The following is a 24112-nucleotide window of genomic DNA, read 5'->3' as shown; positions in this document are numbered from 1 at the left end:
TGATGGATGCTTCCTATCAAACCCCTTAATTAACGCCCAATATTTCCTATCTAAGAACTAAATTTGTCATCTTAATGGGACTGGCTGAAGGGAGGCAGCAAAGAAATATGTCTCTTTGCCAATGAGGTCTTGAAAGCCAGAGACAAACTTAGGGGATATAAGTTCTTTCTTCTAACCACCTCTGGGAATGGAAAATGCTCTAAGCAAGTACATCCATGAGGTACCAGGGAGGGTCCCCAAATGATTACTTATTTTTGGCCCAAGAGAAGAAAGCCAGATGACCAATACAGTCACAAGGGGCATGGAGAAGACTCAGAAGCCATGAAAGAAGAAACAATGGTCTTCATTCAATAGCTGTGTTCCAATCCTTTGACAACTAATCACTGGTGAAATAATCGCTCCATTCTACAAGCATTTATTAAGCACTTACTATGTTTCAGTCACTGTACTTGGTACTGGGGTAAAAGTACAAAAACAAGTCTTTGCCCTCAAGGAGCTTATGCTCAGTTATTATACAACCTCCTTGAGGACACAGACTTTTGTTCTTGTCTTTATATCCCAGTACCTGGCATCATCCCTCACGCATAGCAAGCCTTCAGTAAGGGTTGGACTGGGAAGGATTAAAAAAAAAATAAGAGAGAAGGGAATAAAACAAAAAAGGGTTATAGGACAGGGTAAAGACAGACAGTGGTTATTTCTTTTCCCTTACATCTTACATGTCCAAACCTTTCTGTGATTCTGAGTATGACCATGTCATGCCATGTCCAGGGATGGATCATGGTTTGAGATGCTGGAATAAAGAACTGCAAAGAGTCTGGATGCACAGGGGCCAGCAGGATAGCTCAATATCTAGCAGAAATGAATAAGTATGCTTTCACAACCATTACAGAGGATCCTAGGAAGGGGGTCAAATTGAGAAGACATCTATAAATCATGTTCTAAAATGTTTTACTTGAGCATATCTGAATTGAATCAAATTATTGTATACAAAGTAAGTGAAAAGACTGAACTGGATTATCTCTAAGTCCCCTTCCTACTCTAAGATGTATTAGCACTGATTTAAGTGCAGGTATATCCTTAAAAATACAGCAAATCAAAGGTAAATAACACTTGTAAGACACTTGTATCTTGTCCTCATCTCCTTCTGTCTCTTCACAAGGCCACTATCCTCTTGCCTGGATTTTTGCAGTAGTATTCTAATTGTTCTCCCAATCTCTATTCCCCACCCCCTCTTCCAATCTGTCATTCACATAGATGACAAATTGATATTCCTAAGGCAAGATCTTACTAAGTTCTTTCCTTGCACAAAAAGCTTCAATGATTCATTATATATGTATATACATGCATATATTGTCTGCCACAATAGAACTTAAGTTCTTTGAGGACAAAGGACCGTTCTATTTCTTGACTCCAATAACTAGCATAGTGCCTAGTATACAGTAGGCACTTACTAAATGCTTGTGGATTGCTTATCTTATAGTCTCAGAGTTGGAACACAAGTTCCTTCTCTTGGTATTTAAAGCCCTTAACACTCTGGCTCCAACGTATCTTGCAGAACCCATTCCATATTACTCTCCCTCCCATAGTCTCCAGTTCAGATATCCTGTATGTACTACTAGCTACTGCCTAAGCTCAGCATGCCGTCTCTGCCTCTTTGTAAAGTCTGTGCCTCACGCATGGAAGGCTTTTCTTGTTGCCTCTGACTCTTCCAATCCCGAAGTCCCTTCAGAATTCAGATCCAGAGACCTCATGCCCTTGGCCTCGCACTCTGCCAGCCACTAGCACTTCCACACCTGAAGTTATTTTGCATTTCTTTATTTGCATGGCTGGTGTTTTCACCCAGGAGAGGAGAACTAAAGCTCTTTGAGGGATTGGTTTTATCTTTCTCTCTGTATCCCCAACCTTTAACATAGTAGCTAGTATATAGTAAGTATTTAGTAAATACTTGTCAAATTGAATTACTATTACCTTGTAGTACAAGGTTTAGAAGTAGAGCATTGTTTTAAGTCTCTTGTGAAGTATGATATAAAAGGAAGAAGGACATAAGGCCATATTTGATTTTCATTTATGTGGAAGTTTAGAATTTAAAATGGGGGAAAGGGTCTTTATAGGGACCTGATGTTTTAAATGAACAGATTTAAAACAAACAGGTAATTTAGAACTACCTGCAAGTGCACAATTTTTTTAAATTTAGAGCCATGTCACCAGATAAGCTAAGGAACTGGGAATGTTACCTTGTAGAAGAAAAGTCTTAGAGAGGATACATTGGAAAAGCAGTTATGTGAAAAGGGATTTTAATAGTCAATGCATAGGCTGCCTTGCAATGCCAAGAGTTATTTATCCATAAAAATCTTTAAATTGGGGACACTAGATGGGTCATTTGTCGGAAATGTTGAAAGTGAGATTCCTGACTTGGGTAGGGGTTTGCATTAAATTACTTCAGACTCCCCTAAATTCTGCTAATCTATGATTCTAAAATCAACAAAGTCCATTTTCCACTAGAAGTAGCTTGCAAACTATTTCTCATAAGAAAAGTAACAATTTCTCTGAGCCTCAGTTTCCTATCTGGAAAATGAGAGAGTTGGATTAGATAACCTTTAAGGTCCCTTTTGCTTCTAAATCTATGATTCTATGATCTATGAAAGTCTTAGTTTTATTTATTCAATATATGGCAGAGCTTATGCCCTTTTCAAAAAATGTTTCCTGTCCAACTGACTTGCTGGATTGTGTAAAGTATGTGAGATAATGCATTAGAGCTATAAAAAATAATACTACTATCATCTTGTCACATTGACCTTATTTTAAGGTGCTCAAAACATACACACGCGCACACACACACACACACATACATACATTATTTAAGCTAGCTTAAGATTCTACCACGAACTTTTTCTTTAAAGAGAATCTTACTTCCTATTTAACATAAATATTCTTGTGATTTTCCTCTTTATAGAAATCTTAAATACATTTTGGTTAATTGGGAAGAACTCTCTCTCTGTCTCTCTCTGTCTCTGTCTCTCTGTCTCTCTGCCTCTGTATGTTTGTGTGTGTCTGTGTGTGTGTGTGTGTATGTGTGTGTGTCTTAAGGCAAAGATGATCCCATTCCTAGTCATATTACTACACTGATGAATTAGCACTGTGCCAAACCGTAACAAATGAGCCATTTTAGTGCAGGAAACGGTAGGGCAAAGAAAAAATTGGCAGTAGGTATGCAAAGCAATTTTTTATGTATTCTGAAATATTATCTAGATACTATATGCATTTGGGTATATAGAAGCCTTGACATCCATCAACAAAATGCACAGCATATCATTTTTTCATCAAAAGGATAACAGTGAAATTTAATTAATTTTTTGTCAGACAAGTTAGCTATTATAAATGAGAGTTAGTTAACAGAATAAAGGACTTGAACATGGGTGAACCTTTCAATGCCCTGAAGCAAAGGCATTAATGAGTGAGGGGCAGTACATAAGGGCTGGTATGGCAAGGATAGGGGAATCGAAAGACCAGGGAAGGCCTTTTTACCAAACTGGTTGCCTCTACATGCCAACACTTAACCTCCTTTCTGCCATTCAGACTGGGGGGAGGAGCAGGCTTATCTAACCCTATGGCTAACCAGTCTTCTCTGGCTAATGTCCTTGTGGCTAAGACTGCCACTCCTATGCCCAGAAAACTGAAGAATGAGTTGCAGAGGCATGGTGAAAGGAAAGTGTAATGCAAAGGTGTCTGTTTTTCCCATGCAACTTAGCTCATGCCACAACCTGAAGCAGAAAAGCTAAGAAACAGATTGTCAATTAGTAGGCAACAGTGGGTGACTATAAAGGGTGACTGTATTAAAGGAGAAAGCAAGGCAAATAAGTCTTACAGTCTTTACTGGAGTTATATTCATGACCATTCCTTTTCTATGCTTTGCAAAATTGGAAGGGATTTTAGAGATTGCCTAGTTCAAGGCAAGGCAGAGATTTGAACCCTCGAGTCTGGATCTTCTCACCTCCATTTCAGTGTTGGTTATACTGTGCTATGATCTGGTACTGTTACTCAGGCACCATGCAAACTTGTTCTTCCACTAATATCTGACTCTGATGCCTCACTGGGTTATGGAAATGATCTTCTGGGTTGTAGAAGAATTAGAAAGTTGCAGCCTTTGAAAGACCTATTGAGCTGGAGAATCCAGTTCATCGTTTGAGGCTACGTATGTGACATCTGAGGCCAGGGTTACTTCAACTGGGAAAGGCTTATCACCAGAAGATTAGCCACCAGGTGATGATTTTCCCACCCAAATACAGAAGCTCACAAAACCCTATTTACTAAGTGTTAGAGGGGCTGTAATCTGGATAGGTGGAATGACTATTCACCCCAATGGAATCATGGGACCTAGGAGTAAAATCTACAAATTTGACATGGAAAATTTCCCCTAACTTATAGATAGCCATATTCAGGACTTATTGACCTTATATAGACACCAGGACCAAGGGGCCTTGAATAACCAACTACTCACTAGATGGCACTGTATGAATATTCCCAAATTTTACTTTAAGAAAATCTCAAAAAGGAATTGTTGTCAATATTAACAATGACAGTACTTTGAGGTCTGATTTCCTAACAATTTTCAGAGCACAAATTACTATATGTCAATTTTCTTGTAAAATTTTTCTTTTTGTTTCATTTTTCTAAGAGCAAATGATTCTCAGTTCTTCAAAGAATTATAATTTCATGGTCATTCAACATATTATTATTATTAATCATTATTTCCTTCACTAAATTCTTACTCTGATGTTCGATTCTGGCATGGAAGTGATCTTGGGTTCCTGAAGCCAATGCCAGGAGAGCTCCAGTTCTGGTGGATATTGCCAACCTGAAAAGCCTTGGAGCACAAGCCCTGGGTACATTCCCTCCTGTCCAAGGATTAGTCATTAACCACAGATTAATGAATTTACTAGTCACGGAAACTCTCAAAGACCACCTTTTAAGTTATACAAGTGTTGCACTCTGCCTTGGTGGAAAATTCCTTAAAATTCTGCAATATGATCATTATCTAGTATTGAAACAGGAATCCTTCATTTGAGAGTCAAATAAAAGAAAAAGGAGAAAATGAGAATAACTTTAACAGCAGGAGTTATTTAAAGGATTCTTTCCAAAAGAGATGGCTGCTCTAAAAGAAACACTCTTGTCTGATAAAAATGTCTAAAAATAATTGCCAGAAAAACATTTACTCTGGGTCCCCACTGACTGGTCAAAATGTAGTCCAAATGTAGGCCACCTCACCGAGAGTCCTCAAATTGGCTTTTAGGAAATCCAATGAGATCAAGCTCTATTATTGTTCTCCCATCCTAACTCTCACCCCTTTCATCACATTTTATAGAACATGAATTATAACAATTAAAGAAAGTAGTCATGCGAAAATGGTGTTTTGCACAGCCAGAAACAAAAAAAACTGGGTCTATTCATGTAGAAGTAATTGTGGAAAGAGCTGTACTGCCTCAAAAATCCATCTGGTCTGTCCTTTCTCCTCGTCAGGCAAAAATTAATTTAGTCAACATGTCAGCTTCCTCATCCACACCATCTATCCATAGATGTTTTGTGCTGTCAAGCACTAGGAGACTACAGAAAGGACACTGTAAAACTTTTGAAAATTAAACGTGCTACTGTTTTATTTGGTTACCCCCCCCCCTTTTTTTCTTTTATCTTGGTTTGGAAGCTTACCACCAAAAATTGTTGTTCATTCAACAATGAAGCACCTGCTGTGTACAAGGCAAACAGGTGTGGGAAATATAAAGACAAAATGAAAAGCTAATCCCTGTCTTCAAAATACTTACTGGATTAGGAGAGGGAAAAGCGGATAAACCAAGGATATAATCCCTTGCTAGAGAAAAATGAGTACATAGTGGGAAAGCACTTCTTCTTGATGAATTTAAGTTACCAAGCCCGTACTCCAAAGTACTGGAAAGGGTTTGCAGGTAAGACTGTTGACGTGCTACCACACAAAAAAAATGCTGCTGTGAAACACTGGGGAGGGGAATATACCCCAAGGAGGTCAAAGACAGAAAGAACATCTCATATACACTAAAATATTCTTTTTTTTTTTTTTTTTGTGGGAGCAAAGGATGGAAACAGTAGATGCCCATGGTCTAAGAATGGTTAATCATGGTACAAGAATGTAATGCAATATTGTTGCACCATAAGAACCAATGAATATGAAGAATCAGAGAAGCATGGGAAAACTTATAAGAACAGACACAGAGTGAAATAAACAGAAACAAGAAAACAACATTAGACAATGACTACAACGAGATAAATGGAAAAAACCATGTGAGCACAGTGTGATTAACATAACAAAGAAGTTGGACCCTGGAGAAGAGCTGAGAACATGTCCCACCCTACCTTCTTTCCAGAAGTGGAGGACTATGTGTGTGGGTTAGAGGAGGGGTCAGGGTTAGGTTTAGAGTCAGGGGGACATACTCTGTCTGAGTGGATTGACATGTTTGGTTTTGCTGAACTCATCTTTTCCTTTTCTCTTTTTAATATCTTTGTTATAAGGGATAAGGGCAACTACATAGTACGGTGGATAGAGTGCCAGGCCTGGAGTCAAGAAGACTCATCTTCATGAATTGAAATCTGGCCTCACACACTTCCTAACTGTGTGACCTTAAGTCACTTAATCCTGTTTGCCTCAGTTTTCTCTTCTGTAAAATGAGCTGGAGAAGGAAATGGCAAACTACCGCAGTATCTTTGCCAAGAAAATTCCAAAAGGGGTCATGAAAAGGAGGACATGATTGAAAAACAACTAAACAACTATATGTTGGATAATGGAGCAGAATATTTAGAAAAGATGATGCAAAAAGAAAAGGTATCAGTTAAAAATATTTTTTAAAAAATTAAATGCATTTTAAAAAGATCATAGGTCATGGAAAAGGTACTACACTAAAGAAGAAGACGAAATACTGTAATTTTCCAATTATGAGAAAGAGTAGGGTCTACAAACTTGAAATGATAACGTAACTCTTCTCCACCTTTCCAGCCTTCTACGTATTCCTCTTTCTACAGTATAGAATCCAGTTACATGGATCTCCTTGCAGTTTTCAAACAAAACATTTCATCTTCTTCTCTGGGTTTTTCCACTGACTATCCTCTATCCCTGGAATGTTCTGCTCCCTCATCTAAATCTCTTGGTTTCTCTGGCTTCCTTTGGTATGCAGCTCAAGTTTCTCCATCTTCAGGAGGCTTCTTCTGGTCCCTGTAGCTGTTAGTACCTTCTCTCAGAATAAGCTCCATCCATTCTGTATGTATATTATAGGTATCTAGCTATTTACGTCTTGTCTCCTCCATTAGATTGCATACTTCTTGACTGGAGGGACAGTTTTTGACTTTATTTATATCCCCAGCCCTTAGCTCAGTACTTGGCATTTACTCAATGCTTAGTAAATGTTCGTTGACTGGTTGAATAGTGATCCCAAGCTAGCATAGATAGCTTCCTTAAGAATGGGTCAAGGCCAGCTAGGTGGTACAGTGGATAGAGTGTGCCTGGTCAGGAATCAGGAAGACTTATCTTCCTGAGATAAAATCTGGGCTCGGGCACTTACTACCTTTGTGACCCTGGACAAGTCACTTAACCCTATTTGCCTCAGTTTCTTCATCGGTAAAATGAATTGGAGACAGAAATGGCAAACTAATCCAGTATCTTTGCCAAGAAAACCCCAAATGGTGTCATGAAAAGTAGAACACAACTGAAAAACAACTAAACAACAAGGCATTCAGGTGAAGTGCTGTGCTTGAGCTAGACCTTTAGCAAAGATTTTGACAGGGTCTTGTGTTATTCTTGGGGAAAGCACAGAGAAATATGGGCTAGCTACAAATAAATCCTTTTTAATTGAGAAACATAAAAAATATTTTTAGCTCAAAGGCCATACAAAAAGAGGTGAAGGACTGGATGTGGCCCTCAGGCTATAGTTTGCTGACCCTTGGGCAAGATAATAGTCAAGTTATGTGGATTTGGAATTGCCTTGATGGCCAGACCCAAAGAGTTGTCATTAATGTTAAGTAGGAAGGCTGATGATAATTAGAAGAAAAAAACCTGAGAGGTTTAAAGGAGACTTGATCATTGTCTTCAAGTATTTGATGAGCTATCCCATGAAAGGGGGCACAGATTTGTTTTGCTCAGCCTTGCTGTTGAGTTATTTTTTGGTCATGTCCAACTCTTTGTGACCCCATTCAGGGTTTTTCTTGACAGTGATATTGGAGTGGTTTGCCAGTTCATTTTGCAGAGGAGGAACTGAGATACATAGGGTTAAAGGACTTGACCAGGGTCACACAGCTAGTAAGTGTTTGGGGCCAGAATTAAACTCAGGAAGATAAGTTCCTGACTCTAAGCCCAGTGCACTGTACCACCTAACTGCCAGCTCCACCTTCTATGTATGGCCCTATAGCAAAGCTAAGAGCAACAGCAGAAGTTAAAGAGAAGATTTAGGCTTATTTAAAGATAAACTTTTTAAATATCAGAGTTGCCCCAAAGTGGAAAATGCTGCCTGAGGAAGTACTAGGTTTCTCCTTATGACAGAGGTCTTCAATCACAGGCTTCATGACCACCTGTTGGCAATGTTACAGACTGGGTGCTTGTTTAGATACAGGATGGCCTCTGTGCTCTCTTCCAACTCTAAGGTTCTGTGATTTTGAGAAAGCTGATTTTGTTTTTAAACTCATAATTTCAAAGCAAATTCCACTTTTCCCTTACCTAGCATTTTTTATTCCACGAATCTCAACCCATTATAACTTCATTGCAAACCTCTCCTTGCCCATTTCACAGAGTAAAATATTGATTTGCTTCAGGTAATGCTATTTGTCACTAGTAAAAGCAGGAATTAAGTTCAGATCCCTTGGCTCCATTGATCTACTTCATGGGAAGCAGTTTTTGCTAATCTCTCCTAACAGAAAGAATACTAGAATTTAGGAGGAAAAAAGTAACCTTGCTAAAAAAAAATGAGGTTTTTAGCAAGAAGAAGTGTTCTTAAAATATGTAAAAGTAGATTTTTGATTGCATTTTATAAAATAAAAGAGAAAAACCCCTCCATTTGGGGGTGATATTTTGAGGATAGTGTCTAGAAAGGCATAATTATGTGGTGAATAGAGAGAGCTTTGGACTAGGAGGGAGGAAGACCTGGGCTCAAACGCTGCCTCACACGTAGACTTACGGACTCCGTGATGCTGGCTAAGTTCACAACCTCTTCATCTGTAAAATGAAAGGGCATCTAAGCCCCTATGCAGCTCTAAATCTATAATTTAATAAGATGTAATAAAGGCAAACATAACAACATACACAGAGAACACCATCTCCCCCTGGATATCAGATTCTTAGATCTCAGTTAAACTGAAATTGAGGATTATACTTCAGTGAAACTGTGTAATTTCACCACAAATGATTTTATATTTACTTATTTGTGTGCCTGCATACCCACAGAATGTAAGCTTCTTGGGGACAGGGAACTGTTTTTCATTCTGCCTTGGCATCCCCAGGGCCTTGAATGTAATATTCAACAATACTTGCTGAACTGAATTGAACACGAAGCTTTAGTTAACAGGTTAGGGTGGTCTGCCTTTGTGAAGATCACCTAACAGTATTATTAGTATTAGTATTATTACTTTAAAACTTTCCTGTGTTCAAAATAAAATTTTATTTTTTTATCCTGAATGAACTTGAAATGCAAATAAACAAATAAATACTAAGGAATTAAGAAGCAAGAGATGAAGTTCCTACTTATTTTCCTTCCCTTCCACCTAGTAAGGTGAGTCTTAGAGTCTCATGAAGGCTGGCCTCAGACGCTTACTAGATGTGTGACTCTGGTCAAGTCACTTAACCTCTTTCTGCCTCAGTTTCCTCAACTATAAAATGGGGATAATAATAGCCCCTATCTTCCAGGGTGGTTGGGAGTATCAAATAGGATAATATTTGTAAAGCTTTGTGATTAGCTTTACAGCTGGGGCTTAATAAATGCTTGTTTCTTTCCTTTTCTTTTTCTTATCTTCTTCCCCAACCACACCCAATGCTTTCCTGAGAATCTATAATAAAGCGTACCCTTGTCAAACAGAAATTAATTTTCCCATAGGAACAATGCTGCGATTGTATTTTGTGTACCTAGTCAAAAAGTCCAAATCAAATAAATCACAGATATAGCCAATAAGAAGTAAAAAGAAAAAAGTAAAAATACAATTATAAGGCTCTGTAATCACTCAAAGTAGAAAAATTATGATCCAAGTTCTATAAAATGGGCAGATAAACAAATATATAAAGAGACTCCGGACATGAAAAAATTAAGGACATTTTATTGCATAATAAATCTGACTTAAAATATGTACTATGAAATCAATAATATATGAAATTATATGATAAATGATAAATATTTAATTAATTACAGTTTTGTTTATATTCTGAGAATCTAAAAGAAATTGTAGAGGATAATTTGGAAGATTTGAGGTTTTTTGTTGTTTTTTAAATACTAACCCCTGGAAATCTAAGCTTACTTCTTCTCTCCCCTCCCTGCCGCCTTCTCTAAATTTTCCTATTTAGAGATTAAAAATCATTCTGTTGACCTTAGGGCTATGCTCAGAACATTCAGAGGTACTCATAAGTACTCAGTATAGGTACTCAACATTCATCATATGTCAATAAGCTCTCATTAAGTACCTACTATATGCCAGGTATTATATTGGGCTCCAGGGTACAAAAACAAATGTAAGAGAATTCTTGACCTCATGGAGCTTATATTTTAGTGAGGAAATACAACATGGTAATAGATAAGTAAATGCAGGTAGGTGGTGCAGTGGATAGAGCACCAGTACAGGAGTCAGGAAGACCTGAGTTCAAATCTCACCTCAGACCCTTGACACTCACTAGCTGTGTGACCTTGAGCAAGTCACTTTAACCCCAGCTGCCTCATCCTGGGTCATCTCCAGTCATCCTGATGAATATCTGGTCACTGGATTCAGATGGCTCTGGAGGAGAAGTGAGGCTGGTGACCTGCACAGCCCTCCCTCTCTCAAAACAAAGTCAAGTGCAAATCATGTCATTATTTCTCTGATGGCATGGTCTTCTTCAGCAACGAAGGATGAACACACACAGAAAAGTAAATGTTGGCTATATAGTTAAGTGGATTGAGGGTATAATGATAAATGGAGAATTAGGAAAGTGTGTCGTTAATTTGATGTCCATTCCACTGAAAAGCATTTTAAAAAATAACAGCTGATCCCAGACTTTTACCTTTCCCCTCCTTTTATGACTGTGCTCTGCTTAAAACAAACAAGTAAAAGACCTTTCAAACATTCCTATGCTCCAGTGCAATGAAAATGGGCTCCCAGGAAATATCCATGCTAGCTGACTCTTCTTTGTCATCCCCACTCCCAAAAGGGTACTAAGGCAACTCTCAGAGCCCATAACAACTCATTTAAATGTCATGAAAACACATACCAGCCAATTAGAACCAATATTTCAAAGTAATTCCAGGACTGAGCAGTCTTACTACACTATACTATATTATACTACTATACTATACTATGCTATACTACACTACACTACACTACACTATACTATACTACACTACACTATGCTATACTATACTACACTACACTACACTACACTATACTATACTACACTACACTACACTGTACTATACTACACTATACTAACCATACCATACCATACCATACCATACCATACCATACCATACCATACCATACCATACCATACCACACTATACTTACTATACTATACTATCATAGATTTGAAGTTGTAAAGTTTCTTAAATCCAACCTTCCTGCCTCAGTTTATAAATGAAGAAACTCTGACATAGTGGAGGTAAGTGACTTGCCCAAAGTCACCAGAGCTACTAAATAATAGAACTGGGGTAAAAGCCAGGTCATTTGATTTCAAATCTATTATGTACCACCCTGGCTCTAGGAGGTAGGGGGAAGGGTACTGACCTCTGGCTGAAAAGGGAATGAACAGATAAAGGCAGGGAGAAATGAAGTAGGAAGTTTCATTAGGAAGAATCCTGGGATAATGTAATTTATGTAAATATAGCTGGACTTCCATGGGTGGGCCAAGTGGTGAAAACCACAAAGTATGACCTTAGGGGCAGTGAAAAGACCTGGGTCTCTTCCACTCCCATCTTCTGCCTGCTTAAAATTCTACCAACAGAAATTCATCTTGAAAAGCACATCATACTTGTTAAAAATGTAAAAGCCTTCCATTTAAAGCTTTTATCAGTTGTTTAGATGAGAGTATGAAAGAAGACTCTGAGAAGAGCTTTTGACTGCAAAGCAGAACAAAGGACCAAGAGGGTACCGGGTGCCTGAGGGCACCATAGGGATGCCACAGCATGTGGAGTTTGGGAGCAGTGAACTCTGCTTGCATCACAATTTTGCTTCAGGCTTCCAGGAACTCGAAAGTATATACAGACGTATATGTGTAAATATGAGCACAGACATGACCATGAGAGTAGAGGGAAGATGTACATGGTGAAAGTAAAGGGAAGGCTGGAGAAGAACTATCAGGTACAACTTTCTGGAGGTCAATCAAAGTTAAATCTTTCTTAGCTTATCTCCTTTCTTCCCTAAAGTATATGTGATCTTGAAAAAGAATATAGTCCTTTTATGTAAAGAAGTGCACAGGACCTAAGGTCACTTACCTGATGCAAGAGGTGAGTCACTGGAGGTACCACCTGACCCAGAACTGCCTCTTTTTGTGTTAGGGAACTTCACTCCATTGTCATCAAAGGACAAGTCTTCACTCTCAGCATCACTTGCCAGGATATTCTGACTTTCTGGAGGAAGGTCTGAGCCACAGGTGCACTGTGGGAAAGGTCCATTCTCAAAGGAGGTTATGATGTGGTCAGCTTTCTTCTCAGAAGCTTCAGTGTACTTTCTGAGAGGCTCCTGGAAGCCCCCAAAGCCATTAGTTAAATCAAGGTTGGCTGCCCAATGATTCCTGTCACTGCTCTCCACCTCCTTAGCAAGGTTACTGTCATTGCAGTGGAAAGATTTCTGCAAGTACAGTTCAGAGGAAATAGGGATGGAGTCAGTCCTGCATGAGGATCTAGTGCAAAAGGAGCTCTCTGAATCCATTGTGCTTTCAGTACCAGTGAAACACTGGCTTAAGCTGTCATTCTCCCCAACCTCCAAGGGCTCTGAGAAAGGAGAAGCTGGCTTACTTCCAGGTCGACTCAATAACAATAAAGAATCAGAACCATGGGGAGCTCGGTCCACATATTCATCTTCTGTAGGAATCTGCCTGAAGTTGTCTTCTTCAGTCTCATTGACCAAGGACAGCATGGTAGTATCTGCTACTTTACACGGATCTGCTTCCCCACACACAACCTGTCCCTGTGGATAACACGAGTCTTCAGGCAACATCTTTTCTTCTGGGGTCAGTAATAAAACATCTTCACAAGCCTGGCTAGTGTTAGATGTTGTCATGTGTGTATGGATGAAATTATCACCAGACGATTCCTGCCAATTTAAACCCAGAAGGTAAAAATTTAAAAAAAAAAAAAAAAAGCACATTATCCAAAGTCTTTTGAACACCAATACCTTCTGAGCAAACATCAGAAATGAAACTTACAGCAGCTTTTGGCATCATCAATACACACACACATACAGGGGTACCTATGAATGCACAGCATTGTACTACCACAGGAATCTATTTTAAAATTTTTTTAAATTCAGTATAGAAAATATAGAATCTCTGACTCCAGGGAGTTTATAATCTAAAAGGAATGAGGCAGAGAACTACTTACAGTATGACTGCCTATACCTTAACTAGATAAGTAGTAAAGAGTGAATGGATTTTTTAAAAAGTGCCTTGGGTCATTCTCTGTTGAGTAACACTGGGACTCTTCAGGATTTGAGGTTGATACCAGGAGATAATCCTTCAAACAGTGTGATTCACATTTTGAGCAAGATTTTTTCATTTCTTTTTCATTTTTAAAGTTTTGAGTTCCAAATTCTGTCCCTCCCTCCCCAATCAGACATAGGTCATACATGTGTAATTATGTAAAACATTTCTATATTAGTCATTTTGCACAAGAAATCTCAAACAAAAGAAAAAATGAAAGAAAGTGAAAAACAGCACACTTCAGTCTGTATTCAAACAATATCAGTTTTTTCTCTGGAGGCAGAAAGTATGCTTCATCATTAGTCCTTTGGGATTGTCTTGGATCATTGCATTGTGGAGAACAGCTAAGTCATTCACAATTCTTTATCAAACAATATTGCTGTTATTGCGTATTACATTCTCCTGGTTCTATTTGTTTCACTATGCATCAATTCATATAAGTCTTTCCAGGTTTTTCTGAATAATATTCTATTACAATCACAGTTTGTTTACCCATTCTCCAATCAATGGACATCCCTTCAATTTCTAATGCTTTGCACCACAAAAAGAGCTGCTAAAAATATTTTTGTACAAATAGGTCCTTTTTCCTTTCTTTGGATGTTTTTGGGACATAGATCTAGTAGTGGTATTGCTGGATGAAAGGGTATGCAGAGTTTTATAGCCCTTTGGGCACAATCTCAAATTGCTCTCCAGAGTGGTTGGATCAGTTCACAACTCCACCAATAGTGAATTAGTGTCCCAGTTTTTCTACATCTCCTCCAACATCCAACATTTTTTTGTTATATTAGCCAGTCTGACAGGTATGAGATGGTATCTCCGAGTTGTTTTAATTTGCATTTCTTTGATCAATAGTGATTTAGAGCATTTTTTCATCTGTCTGTAGAGAGCTTTGATTGCTTTGTTTGAAAACTGACTTCATATCTTTTGACCATTTATCAATTGGGGAATGACTTTTATTTTTATAAATTTGACTCTGTTCTCTATGTATTTGAGAAATAAGGCCTTTATCAGAGATACTTGTTATAATAATTCCCTTCTCCCTCCCCCCCCCGGTTTTCTGCTTTCCTTACAATTTTTGTTGCATTGATTTTGTTTGTGCAAAAACTTTTAATTTTATATAATCAAAATTATCTATTTTACATTTTGTAATGTTCTCTCTATCTTCTTTGGTGTTAAAATTTTCCCTTATCCATAAATCTGATAAAGTATTCCATGCTCTTTTAATTTGCTTATGGTATCACCCTTTAAATGTAAATAATGTACCCATTTTGACCTTATCTTGGTATACAATGTGAGATGTTGGTTGATACCTAATTTCTGTGATATCATTTTCCAGTTTTCCCAGCAGTTTTTGTCAAAAAATGAGTTTTTGTTCCAAAAACTTGGGTCTTTGGTTTTATCATATACTAGATTACTACAGTCATTTACTATAATATAATTTCTGCTTAATCTATTTCACTGATCCACCACTCTATTTCTCAGCCAATACCAGACTGTTTTGATAATTACTGCTTTATAACACAGTTTGAAATCTGATATGGTTAGACCACCTTTCACATTTTTTAAATTGATTCCTTTGATATCCTTTGATTAAGCTTTAATGGCTTAAAACTGCACTAAAACTCTTGGGATACCACCAAATCAGAGAAATTTAAACATTTTCCCATAAAGGTAAAAAAAAAAATTAAGTCATAGTTAAAATGCCACCAGAAATAGACTATCTTCCCAGGTGACAGGCAGTGTGATGTAGTAGATTAAGTGTTAGACTTCAAACCAGGAAGGCATGGGTTCAAATTACCCTTCTGACACTTATCAGTCATGTGAAAATGGCCAATCACTTAATGTCTCTGAGTCACAGATTCCCCATTTATAAAATGAGTATTATAATAATGTCTACAGTGTTTATCTAACTTGTTTTTTGTGAGGCTCAGGTAACATAGTGCTGCTAAGTGCTGGGCATACAATAAGGCAAAGGTCAATCCCTCACCTTGCCCTCAAGGAGCTTACTTTCTAATAGAGGAAAACAACACACAAAAGGAAGCTGTAAGAAAGGGGAGGAGGGGAGATGGGAAGGCACCAAACATAATGGAGGACTCCAAAGGAATGGAGCTGGGCGGGAAACCACGAGATGGCTGGTTTGGGCACTTTCCTTTCAAAATGGAGTCTCTAGAAGGAGTTCTCTATCCTCCTATTGGAAGGAAGGGCTCCAGAGGAAAAGAGAAAGGAGCTGAGAGTTCCAACATGATATAGACATCACCATTATTATATGAACATTAATATTGTATGAATGTTACAGGAAACTAAGGGATTTAACACAGCACTATTCAACTATGCCTTTTTCCTTTTGGTTCACAATTTTTTTTTAAATGACAGAGATTTACAAAATGAATCCAAAATCAAAATAACCCCAAGCCAAAAATCTTTAGAAAGAAACTTTTTTATATTCGAAGGATATAACAAAAGTACAGAATTAGATAATAATTCACATGATAAAATCCATGTATGCATACCAATGTGGATTTATATAAAGTTTTATGCCTAATAGAGTACTTTCTTCACAATAATTCATAGAGGCAATGGTATTCTCAATAGTGAGGGAATGGAGGCTTGGAGAGGATAAGTCAATTGCCCATGATCACAGTGCTGGGAAGGGCTGGAACCAAGAAGTGAATCTAAGTCTCTTGACTTCCAATCTCTCCTTCTTTCCACTAGTACCAGGCTTAAGAAAAAAAAAATTTGTCATTTTGCTAAAAATATTCATCATGTTTAATTAAGAATAGGAAACACTTCATTGTGAGAAAGAGCCATCTGTTCATAATGATGATGATTTTATAATTTCAGATGCAATTGAAATCTTTTTTCTCTAATTCTTTTGGTATACAGCACATTACAGAGTACTAAAAAAGCCTTGATTCTTTGGAAAGTGTATGTGTGTGTGTGTGTGTGTGTGTGTGTGTGTGTGTGTGTGTGTGTGTGTGTGTGTGTGTGTGTATTAATGTTTATGTCACGGATAATGAACACAGATGGTTAGAACTTAAGACAAACAGTATTTAAAGAGATTTGACATCATATATGCTGTACCAAATATCTTCTTTATATATATAGATATTTCAGAAATATTAAACAGCATGAATTTTGGAAGCTGAGACAGAAATTTTGTAGCTAACGGTGATCTTCAATACCTTGTCCCCTTTTTACTTCCCCCCCACCCTGAATATAACTCAATCTCAAGACCTTATCATGCTTCATTAGCTAAATTCCATCTGAAGTTGCCATAAATTTAAGCAAATGAATGAGGCAGAATCAGGTTTGTGGAGATACATGGAACTGTTCTTAATTTATCAGGTTTCAAAGGTTCTTTCTTAATGAAAATTAAGAATTAAAGAATTAAAAATTTAGCCATTTGTGTTCTTTCTCACTCAAAAGAAAAAAAAGAGTGACTCCCATGGAGGGCTATGGAAGAAAATGTCATGCTTTGTTTTTGGAAATAATAAAAATTATGAGAACTATGATAAATGGCATTAAGCACAGTAAGGCTTATCAAATACTTTATAGCCACAACCTTGTTTGATCTTCATAACAAAACCAGGGAGATTAGTAGTGAAGGCACTGTTATCCCCATTTTGGAGATTAGGAAACTAAGGCTCTTGAAAGATGGAGTAACGTGCACATAGTTATACATCTGTTTGGTGTTTGAATTAGGATCTCAAATCCAGCCTCTCCTGACTCCAAGACCAGTGCTCTTTCTGCTACATAGTGATACTGTGTTCAAAAAGTACAAAATGAATATGCAAACACACTTGGTTTTACCTTATTTTGTCTCAGGATGCTGCATGTGTTATTGATCCAGAGCCACAGATGAGCTGGAATAATAAACAAAAGGAAAAATATTGGTGACAACACTGGGATTACCAAAACAGGTTATAAATAGAGAAAAAGAGAGGGACCAGGGCACAGTCTTTAGGGATGTCCACAATTGGGGGTGAAGTGGGACAGAGATGATGATCTAATAAAGAAGACTAAGAAGGCTCAATGAGAAAAACAGAAGAAGAGGGGGAGGGAGGGAGGGAGAGAGAGAGAGAGAGAGAGAGAGAGAGAGAGAGAGAGAGAGAGAGAGAGAGAGAGAGAGAGAGAGAGAGAGAGAAGGAGGAGGAAGAGGAGGAGGAGGAGGAGGAGGAGGATGAGGAGGAGGAGGAGGAGGAGGAGAAGAAGAAGAAGAAGAAGAAAAAGAAGAAGAAGAAGAAGAAAGAGGAGAAGGAGAAGATGATGATGAAGGAAGAGGAGGAGAAAGAGAAGGAGAAGGAGGAGGAGAAGAAGGAGAAGAAGAGATAGCACAAATGTACACAGGATGATTGCAAAATTATTAAAGTTTTAAATGAACTAAGACTTTTGGGACCTCTTAGATATGTTGATACCAAATAAATAAAAGGTAATTGGGGTCAAAGGAGGAGGTAGCAACAACTTAGTGGGGACAATCAGGAAAGGGTTCCTATAGAAGGAGAATTAATAAATAAAATAGGGATTCTAAAGGGAAAGATGAGAAAGGATTGGGTTTGAAGCACAGCGACCTGCCAGTGAAAAGGCAGAGGTGGAAGATGGAGTGCTATATATGAGATGTTGTTGGCTGGACTGTAGTCCATATGCAGAACAATGTGTAATCAGTCTGGAAAAGTAGCTCAGGGTCAAGTTGTAAAGGGTTTTCAATGATAGAGGAGCTTACATTTGATCCTAGAGGAAGTAGAGTGCCATTAGAATTTATTGAGTAAAGGTGTGACATAGTCAGATAAGAACTTTAAGAAAGTTGTTTTGGCAGTTGTGTAGAGGAAGGACTTGAGACATCGTCATCAATTAAGAGGCTAGCCCAATCCAAGGAGGGGTGATGAGCACTGGAGCACCAGTGTGAGAAGAGAGAAGAGGATGGATATGAGAGGTGTCACCGAGGTAGAAATGATAGCTCTGATAAATGGATATGTGGGATTAGTTGACAGTGAAGAGTTAAAAGTAACAGAGAGACTGAGGGGATGTTTCTTGACAGAAACATGAAAGTCTGGAAAATAGGTAGTTATGAGAGGAAAGATAATGTACTCTATTTTAGACAAGTTAATAAGTTTAATATGTCTACACAAAATCCAGTTTGAAATTCCAATAGGCAATTGGAGTTGCAGAACTGAAGTTCAGGAGACACATTATCTGAGAATGTGGAGAATAGGATTTCGCAGAGAGGTAATAGCTAAACCATATGAGGTAAGGAAGTCACCAAGTGAGAAAATATAGTAATAGGTGCTATCCCCTTTACTTCTCTTTTCAGGGAGATTAGTGCTGAAATGATAGAAAAATGCATTTTTTATATGAAGAAAAAGGATTAAAATCAACTGGCAACTGATGTAAAATATTGTCTCTGATGTAGATGAATATTTTGATGCCTGAAAAGAGTAGAAAAAACTTTTGTTTAATAAAAAGTGCTAAAGTATATAAAGAAACAAGGTTGTCATATGAGATTTGAGCAACAGAAAATGAACTTTAGAAAAAATATGAAGACTTAAATCACTTTGTGAAAGATGTAAGGTAATGCCTTACTTGCATGTGAACAATTGATGTTGGGGGGGGGGGTCATAAAAAGAACTTTTATTTATTAAAAACTAGATAAATAAGAGGACAAAGAAACAATTTGTAGTATACAAAATGAGATGGTGGACCACATTGAGAACATTGTTCCAGGGCACTGTCATGTCTCAGCTTATTTGCATAAAGCAGTTTTAAGATGTAAGAGAGTAAAAAACACACATACACACAAACTTGAAACACCATAACTATCCGAAGACTGAGGATTAAATGAAGTTTGCAATTTCCTAGTAGAAATTTGACTTCTTGTTGCCTGTTAAGTGAAAGTGAATCAGTAAATATCAGGAGGTTCTGATTTAAGTCATTAAAATATATGGGTTTTAGAGGGGTGAGGTTAAGGCTGAAACTGAAGCAGGAAATGTCTGACAAGTGGAGGCTGAAGAAACAGTAAGGGATGAAAAGAAAGTCTATTAGAACTGTGCATGTGAAGAAGAGACACCTGGAACAGTCAGAAGACAGAAGGCATCATCATGATTCTTGATTATTTAGAGAGGGTGAACTTGAAAGGCTGCGCTTCAATTCCAGATATTCTTTGGTGCCCTCTAGAGCTTAAGAAAGGTGAAGCCTCCCAGAAGTGCCTGTTGCCCTCTTTTGTCCTCTTTAGTATGAGAAGGAAAAGCAGATGGGGAAAGGTGTTATAAATTTGTTGTTGTTGTTGTTATCTAGGAAGAGATGCTGAAATGTAATTGGAAGATGTAGAATCCTGGTGAGTGAAGAGCTGGTGAGGCTGGATTTCCTTGCCTAAGAGAGCCAACCTCAGCTTTTTGCTTTAAGCTCTGTTTACTATAATTTAACTGTACAACATAGCATCCAGGTAAGTGAATAGCTGGCTGAACTACTGCGCCCAGTTATAACCAGACTGATGGACTTTACACTTCTGTGGCTTAAACGGAACTAACAATTATTCAAATTAATACTATAACATTATTCAAATACTCTTTTAGTGTGACTAAGAAGCATGTCAGTTAAAAAACGGAAAAGAAGATTTGCTCAGTTAAAGAGCAATGAGGATAAGCAGACAAACAGTTGACAGAAAAGTGGTTTTGTGTGATGTGGATGATCCTAAAGAGACCAATGTCTGAAACCCAGAGTTGCAGATCTATGGATTTTACTCCCTTATGTATTTCCCTGCTAGTTTCTTATATACGTCTATTTTTCCACGTATATACTGAATGCGTTGGTGTGAGAGTGCAAGGTATCATTATTTCTTTTGTCTCACTGCTTAGTAAACAGTTAAGATTATGATATAAAAATGTCACTATTTTGAGTTTGTATAAATGGAAACACATCAGCGGGGGCTCAAGAGATAAAGTGATAAGTATATTTCCCCCCAAACAGGGTTAACTTCTAGACTTTGAGAGAATTTGAATATAATCATGCTGGTGCTACTTCTCTGGAAATCTAGAACTATATTGTAAGAGTAGGTTGGAGTGAGATAGCCAGCCCAGCTCAGAGAGTAAATTGGTGTCCATCCACCATTGTGGAAGAAATAAGGCACTACAGTGTGGATGTTGACATCTAATATATGTGATCATTATCATACTGAGAGAAAATAAGAGGATCCAGGATAGAGGTGTGGGATAGAACCACACATATAATAATATGGATGATGATTCCATTAAAGGAGACTGAGAAGGGAAGATTAAACAAGAAGGAGAATCATGAAAACCCAGAAAGGAAAAAATAATGAGGAAGAGACAGTGGTCAACAGTGTCAAATGCTGCAAAGGGGTCAATAAAGATAAGAACTAAGAAAAAACTATCAGATTTGGTAATAAAGAAATCACTGGTAACTTTGGAGAGAGAAGTTTCAGTTAAGAGATAATTGGAAAATAGATTACAAAAGGCTGAGAAGTGGGTAAGAGGAGAAAGAGGCAATAAGGATAGCTTTTTCTATGAGTTTGTCTGGGAAAGAGAGAAGAGATATAATATGGTAGCTTGAGGGGATGGTAAGTTATAGTGAAAGTTTTATTTGTATTTGTATTTATTCATTTAAGGATGGGGGAGACAGGTGTGCAGCAAGGATGGAACCTGAAGATTGGGAGAGGTTGAAGATGAAAGAGTGGATGATAGTGAGAATAATCTTCTCTAAAAGATGGGGGTGGATGGGAACAAACCTCCATACAGAAGTGTTGTCCCTTTGAGAGTACAAGTGTTTTAAAATAATTAAAAAGCGATCACTGAACAAATTTCTATTGCCATCACTAGATTACTTCCCAAAAGTCTTTTTTAAAATTCTAGTATCTACTTAATGGTGACAGTTGATGAAGAACATTTTGGCTCTTTCCTCAGAAAGTTATTTTTACTTTTTAAAAATCAAAATGTGATCCATACACACACACACACACATACACACACACAGTGGTGAATACAGTTATACCTATTCATTCATTCAACAAATATTTGTTAAGTCCCTAATAAACGCAAGACACTACGCTGGGTGCTGTTACCTAAAGTTACATAAGTCAAGGTCCTACTGACATCAAGGAGTTTACAATCTTGTTAAGGAGATAAGACATGGTTAAAAATCAGGGCTGTGCCTCTAGTGCCTAGAATAGTGCCTCTGCATATACTATGCTTTTAGTAAATGTTTCCTTAATTAAGTGCAAGAGGCCCCATGTAATAAATGCTATGTAGGTGACAACCAGTTTATAATATGGACTATGTAAAATGCTGCAGTCCATAAGTACCACAGAAGACTGGAGGAGTAAGAGGTGAGGTTCAGTCAACAGCAGCAAACATTGCTATAATACTTCTTAAAATGTTAGTTTTTTAAATGGAAGCAAGGGAGCTTTGGAAGTAGCACTGCCATAGAAGGGAGAGAGGGAGGAAGGGAAAGAGAGGGTGAGAAAAAGAGAGAGAAAGAGTGAGAGGAAACAAGAGAAAGAGATAGAAATTGACAGCGAGAGAGAGTGAAAGTGAGAGAGAAGAGAGAAAAAGAGAAAAGGGGACAGAGAAAGTGCATACTTATGTGTATATTGTGTACATAGGTATATATATTTCTATATCTATATGTATGTACATTATATATATATATAGTAAGTACAGTCATATTTTTGATGTTTAGAGTTTGCATTTAGCAAATGCTTTCTGAACAAATAAATGGACCCACAGTCTCCTCCTACATGATATGTGCTGCCCTATAGAACCTCCAACTTTTTGAAGGCCAGAAGAGTTCGATATGCTTGGGAATCTATGGACTCAACAAATCACACGTTCTTTACACTTAGAGAAAATCGATCAAATATGATTGGCTGCTTGGGCTGGTTTAAATAAAAAATAGCTTAGCATGACAATTTTCAGCATCATTTCTGGCACATAGCTGACACTTAATAAAGCCTGGCTGACTTGACTTGACAAAGTAAGAAAACATACATCCAGAAATACAAGTTTTCTCATGAGATGGCTTCCAAACAACTACTCAGAGACACAATACCTGTCATCGCTTTCCCTTCCTTCCTATAGTAGATCCCAAAGATGATGACTGTAATTACTGCCAAACATGCCAGGAGGAGAAGAAAGATTATACTGTGTAAGTATTTTCGTGATTCTGTATGGGGAAAAATATGCATTAGTGTAATATTTGGTTTTATTCTATAAAATTCAAAAAAATCCTCTTTTATCATTCCCCAAAATCATATAAAATCAACATTTCTAGAATAAACCTTTATAAAGACTTCATAATTCACCAATGTGATATTTAAAAAATGTCACCATACTTTAGCAAGTGACTTAATTAGTTGTGACAAAAGAAAAATTCCTCATCACTTGAAGGCTTGTGAACTTTTCCAAATTTAGCTGAGCTAGTACTTAGATGATAGATGATAGGTTTTGCTAAGAGATTATAAAGTCCTGGGCAAGACACTGAAGACTTTAGGGGTAAAGGAGATATTTTCATCGTTTCCTACAATACAGTATAGGGGCTTCAGAAGAAAAAGGCATATTTGAGAAGTAAATGGTTCTCGAAGACACATATTGACTTGGGGCAAATTACTTAACCTCTCAGGGCTTCAGACAACTCTCTGTTACAGAGAAGGTTCCAATGTATGTTGATGGAGGAAATTCCTCACCAAGAGATCCCTACACTGAGGAAGTAGGGTCATAGGTCTGGTTCCCACAATGTCCCCCAACAGAAGGTGATACCCAAAAACAGTATTTGGATTTCTAGACTATGGTTTAAAATACAAGAGTAATTGGCTCTCATCAAGGGATGGAGAGTTCCTAAAAGTTGTATTTCCCCAGATTTTTACAATATAGAACATAATGATTTAGAGTATTTTTTCATATGATTATAAATTGTTTTGATTTCTTCATCAGAAAACTGCCTATTTATATCCTTTGATCACTTATCAACTGGAGAATGACTCATATTCTTATAGATTTAACAAAGTTCTTTATGTATTTGAGATGTGAGACTTTTATCTTTCTATATCTTTCTATAAAAATTTTCCCCCAATTTTCTTCTTTCCTTCTGATTTTTGCTACTTTTGTTTTATTTGTAAAAAACAAACAAAAAACAGAAAACACTTTGTAATTTAATGCAAAGTGATCCATTTTATAACTAATGCTGCTAACATAGAATAAGAAGGTTTTAAAATGAACATAGTAGGAT

The 24112-nt window shown here is 37.4% G+C and overlaps 1 protein-coding gene across 2 annotated transcripts in view; it reads right to left on the bottom strand.

Annotated features, from left to right (window-relative positions):
- The window catches only part of TNFRSF11A (TNF receptor superfamily member 11a), a 120414-nt gene that overhangs the window by 4468 nt on the left and 91834 nt on the right, over nt 1–24112 (bottom strand). The window contains exons 7-9 of one of the 2 annotated variants that reach the window (XM_072605514.1): nt 22937–22993; nt 17690–17742; nt 12675–13494 (exon numbers count right to left, since the gene is read on the bottom strand). In XM_072605514.1, coding sequence (XP_072461615.1) covers nt 12675–13494; nt 17690–17742; nt 22937–22993 — 930 coding nt within the window. Of the gene's footprint in view, nt 1–12674; nt 13495–17689; nt 17743–22936; nt 23051–24112 lie in introns of both variants that reach the window. The other variant, XM_072605513.1, reaches the window with a different exon arrangement.

This window comes from Notamacropus eugenii, chromosome 4 (genome assembly GCF_028372415.1).
Source record: "Notamacropus eugenii isolate mMacEug1 chromosome 4, mMacEug1.pri_v2, whole genome shotgun sequence".
Lineage (NCBI taxonomy): Eukaryota > Metazoa > Chordata > Mammalia > Diprotodontia > Macropodidae > Notamacropus > Notamacropus eugenii.
This window is presented reverse-complemented; position numbering and strand designations above follow the sequence as displayed.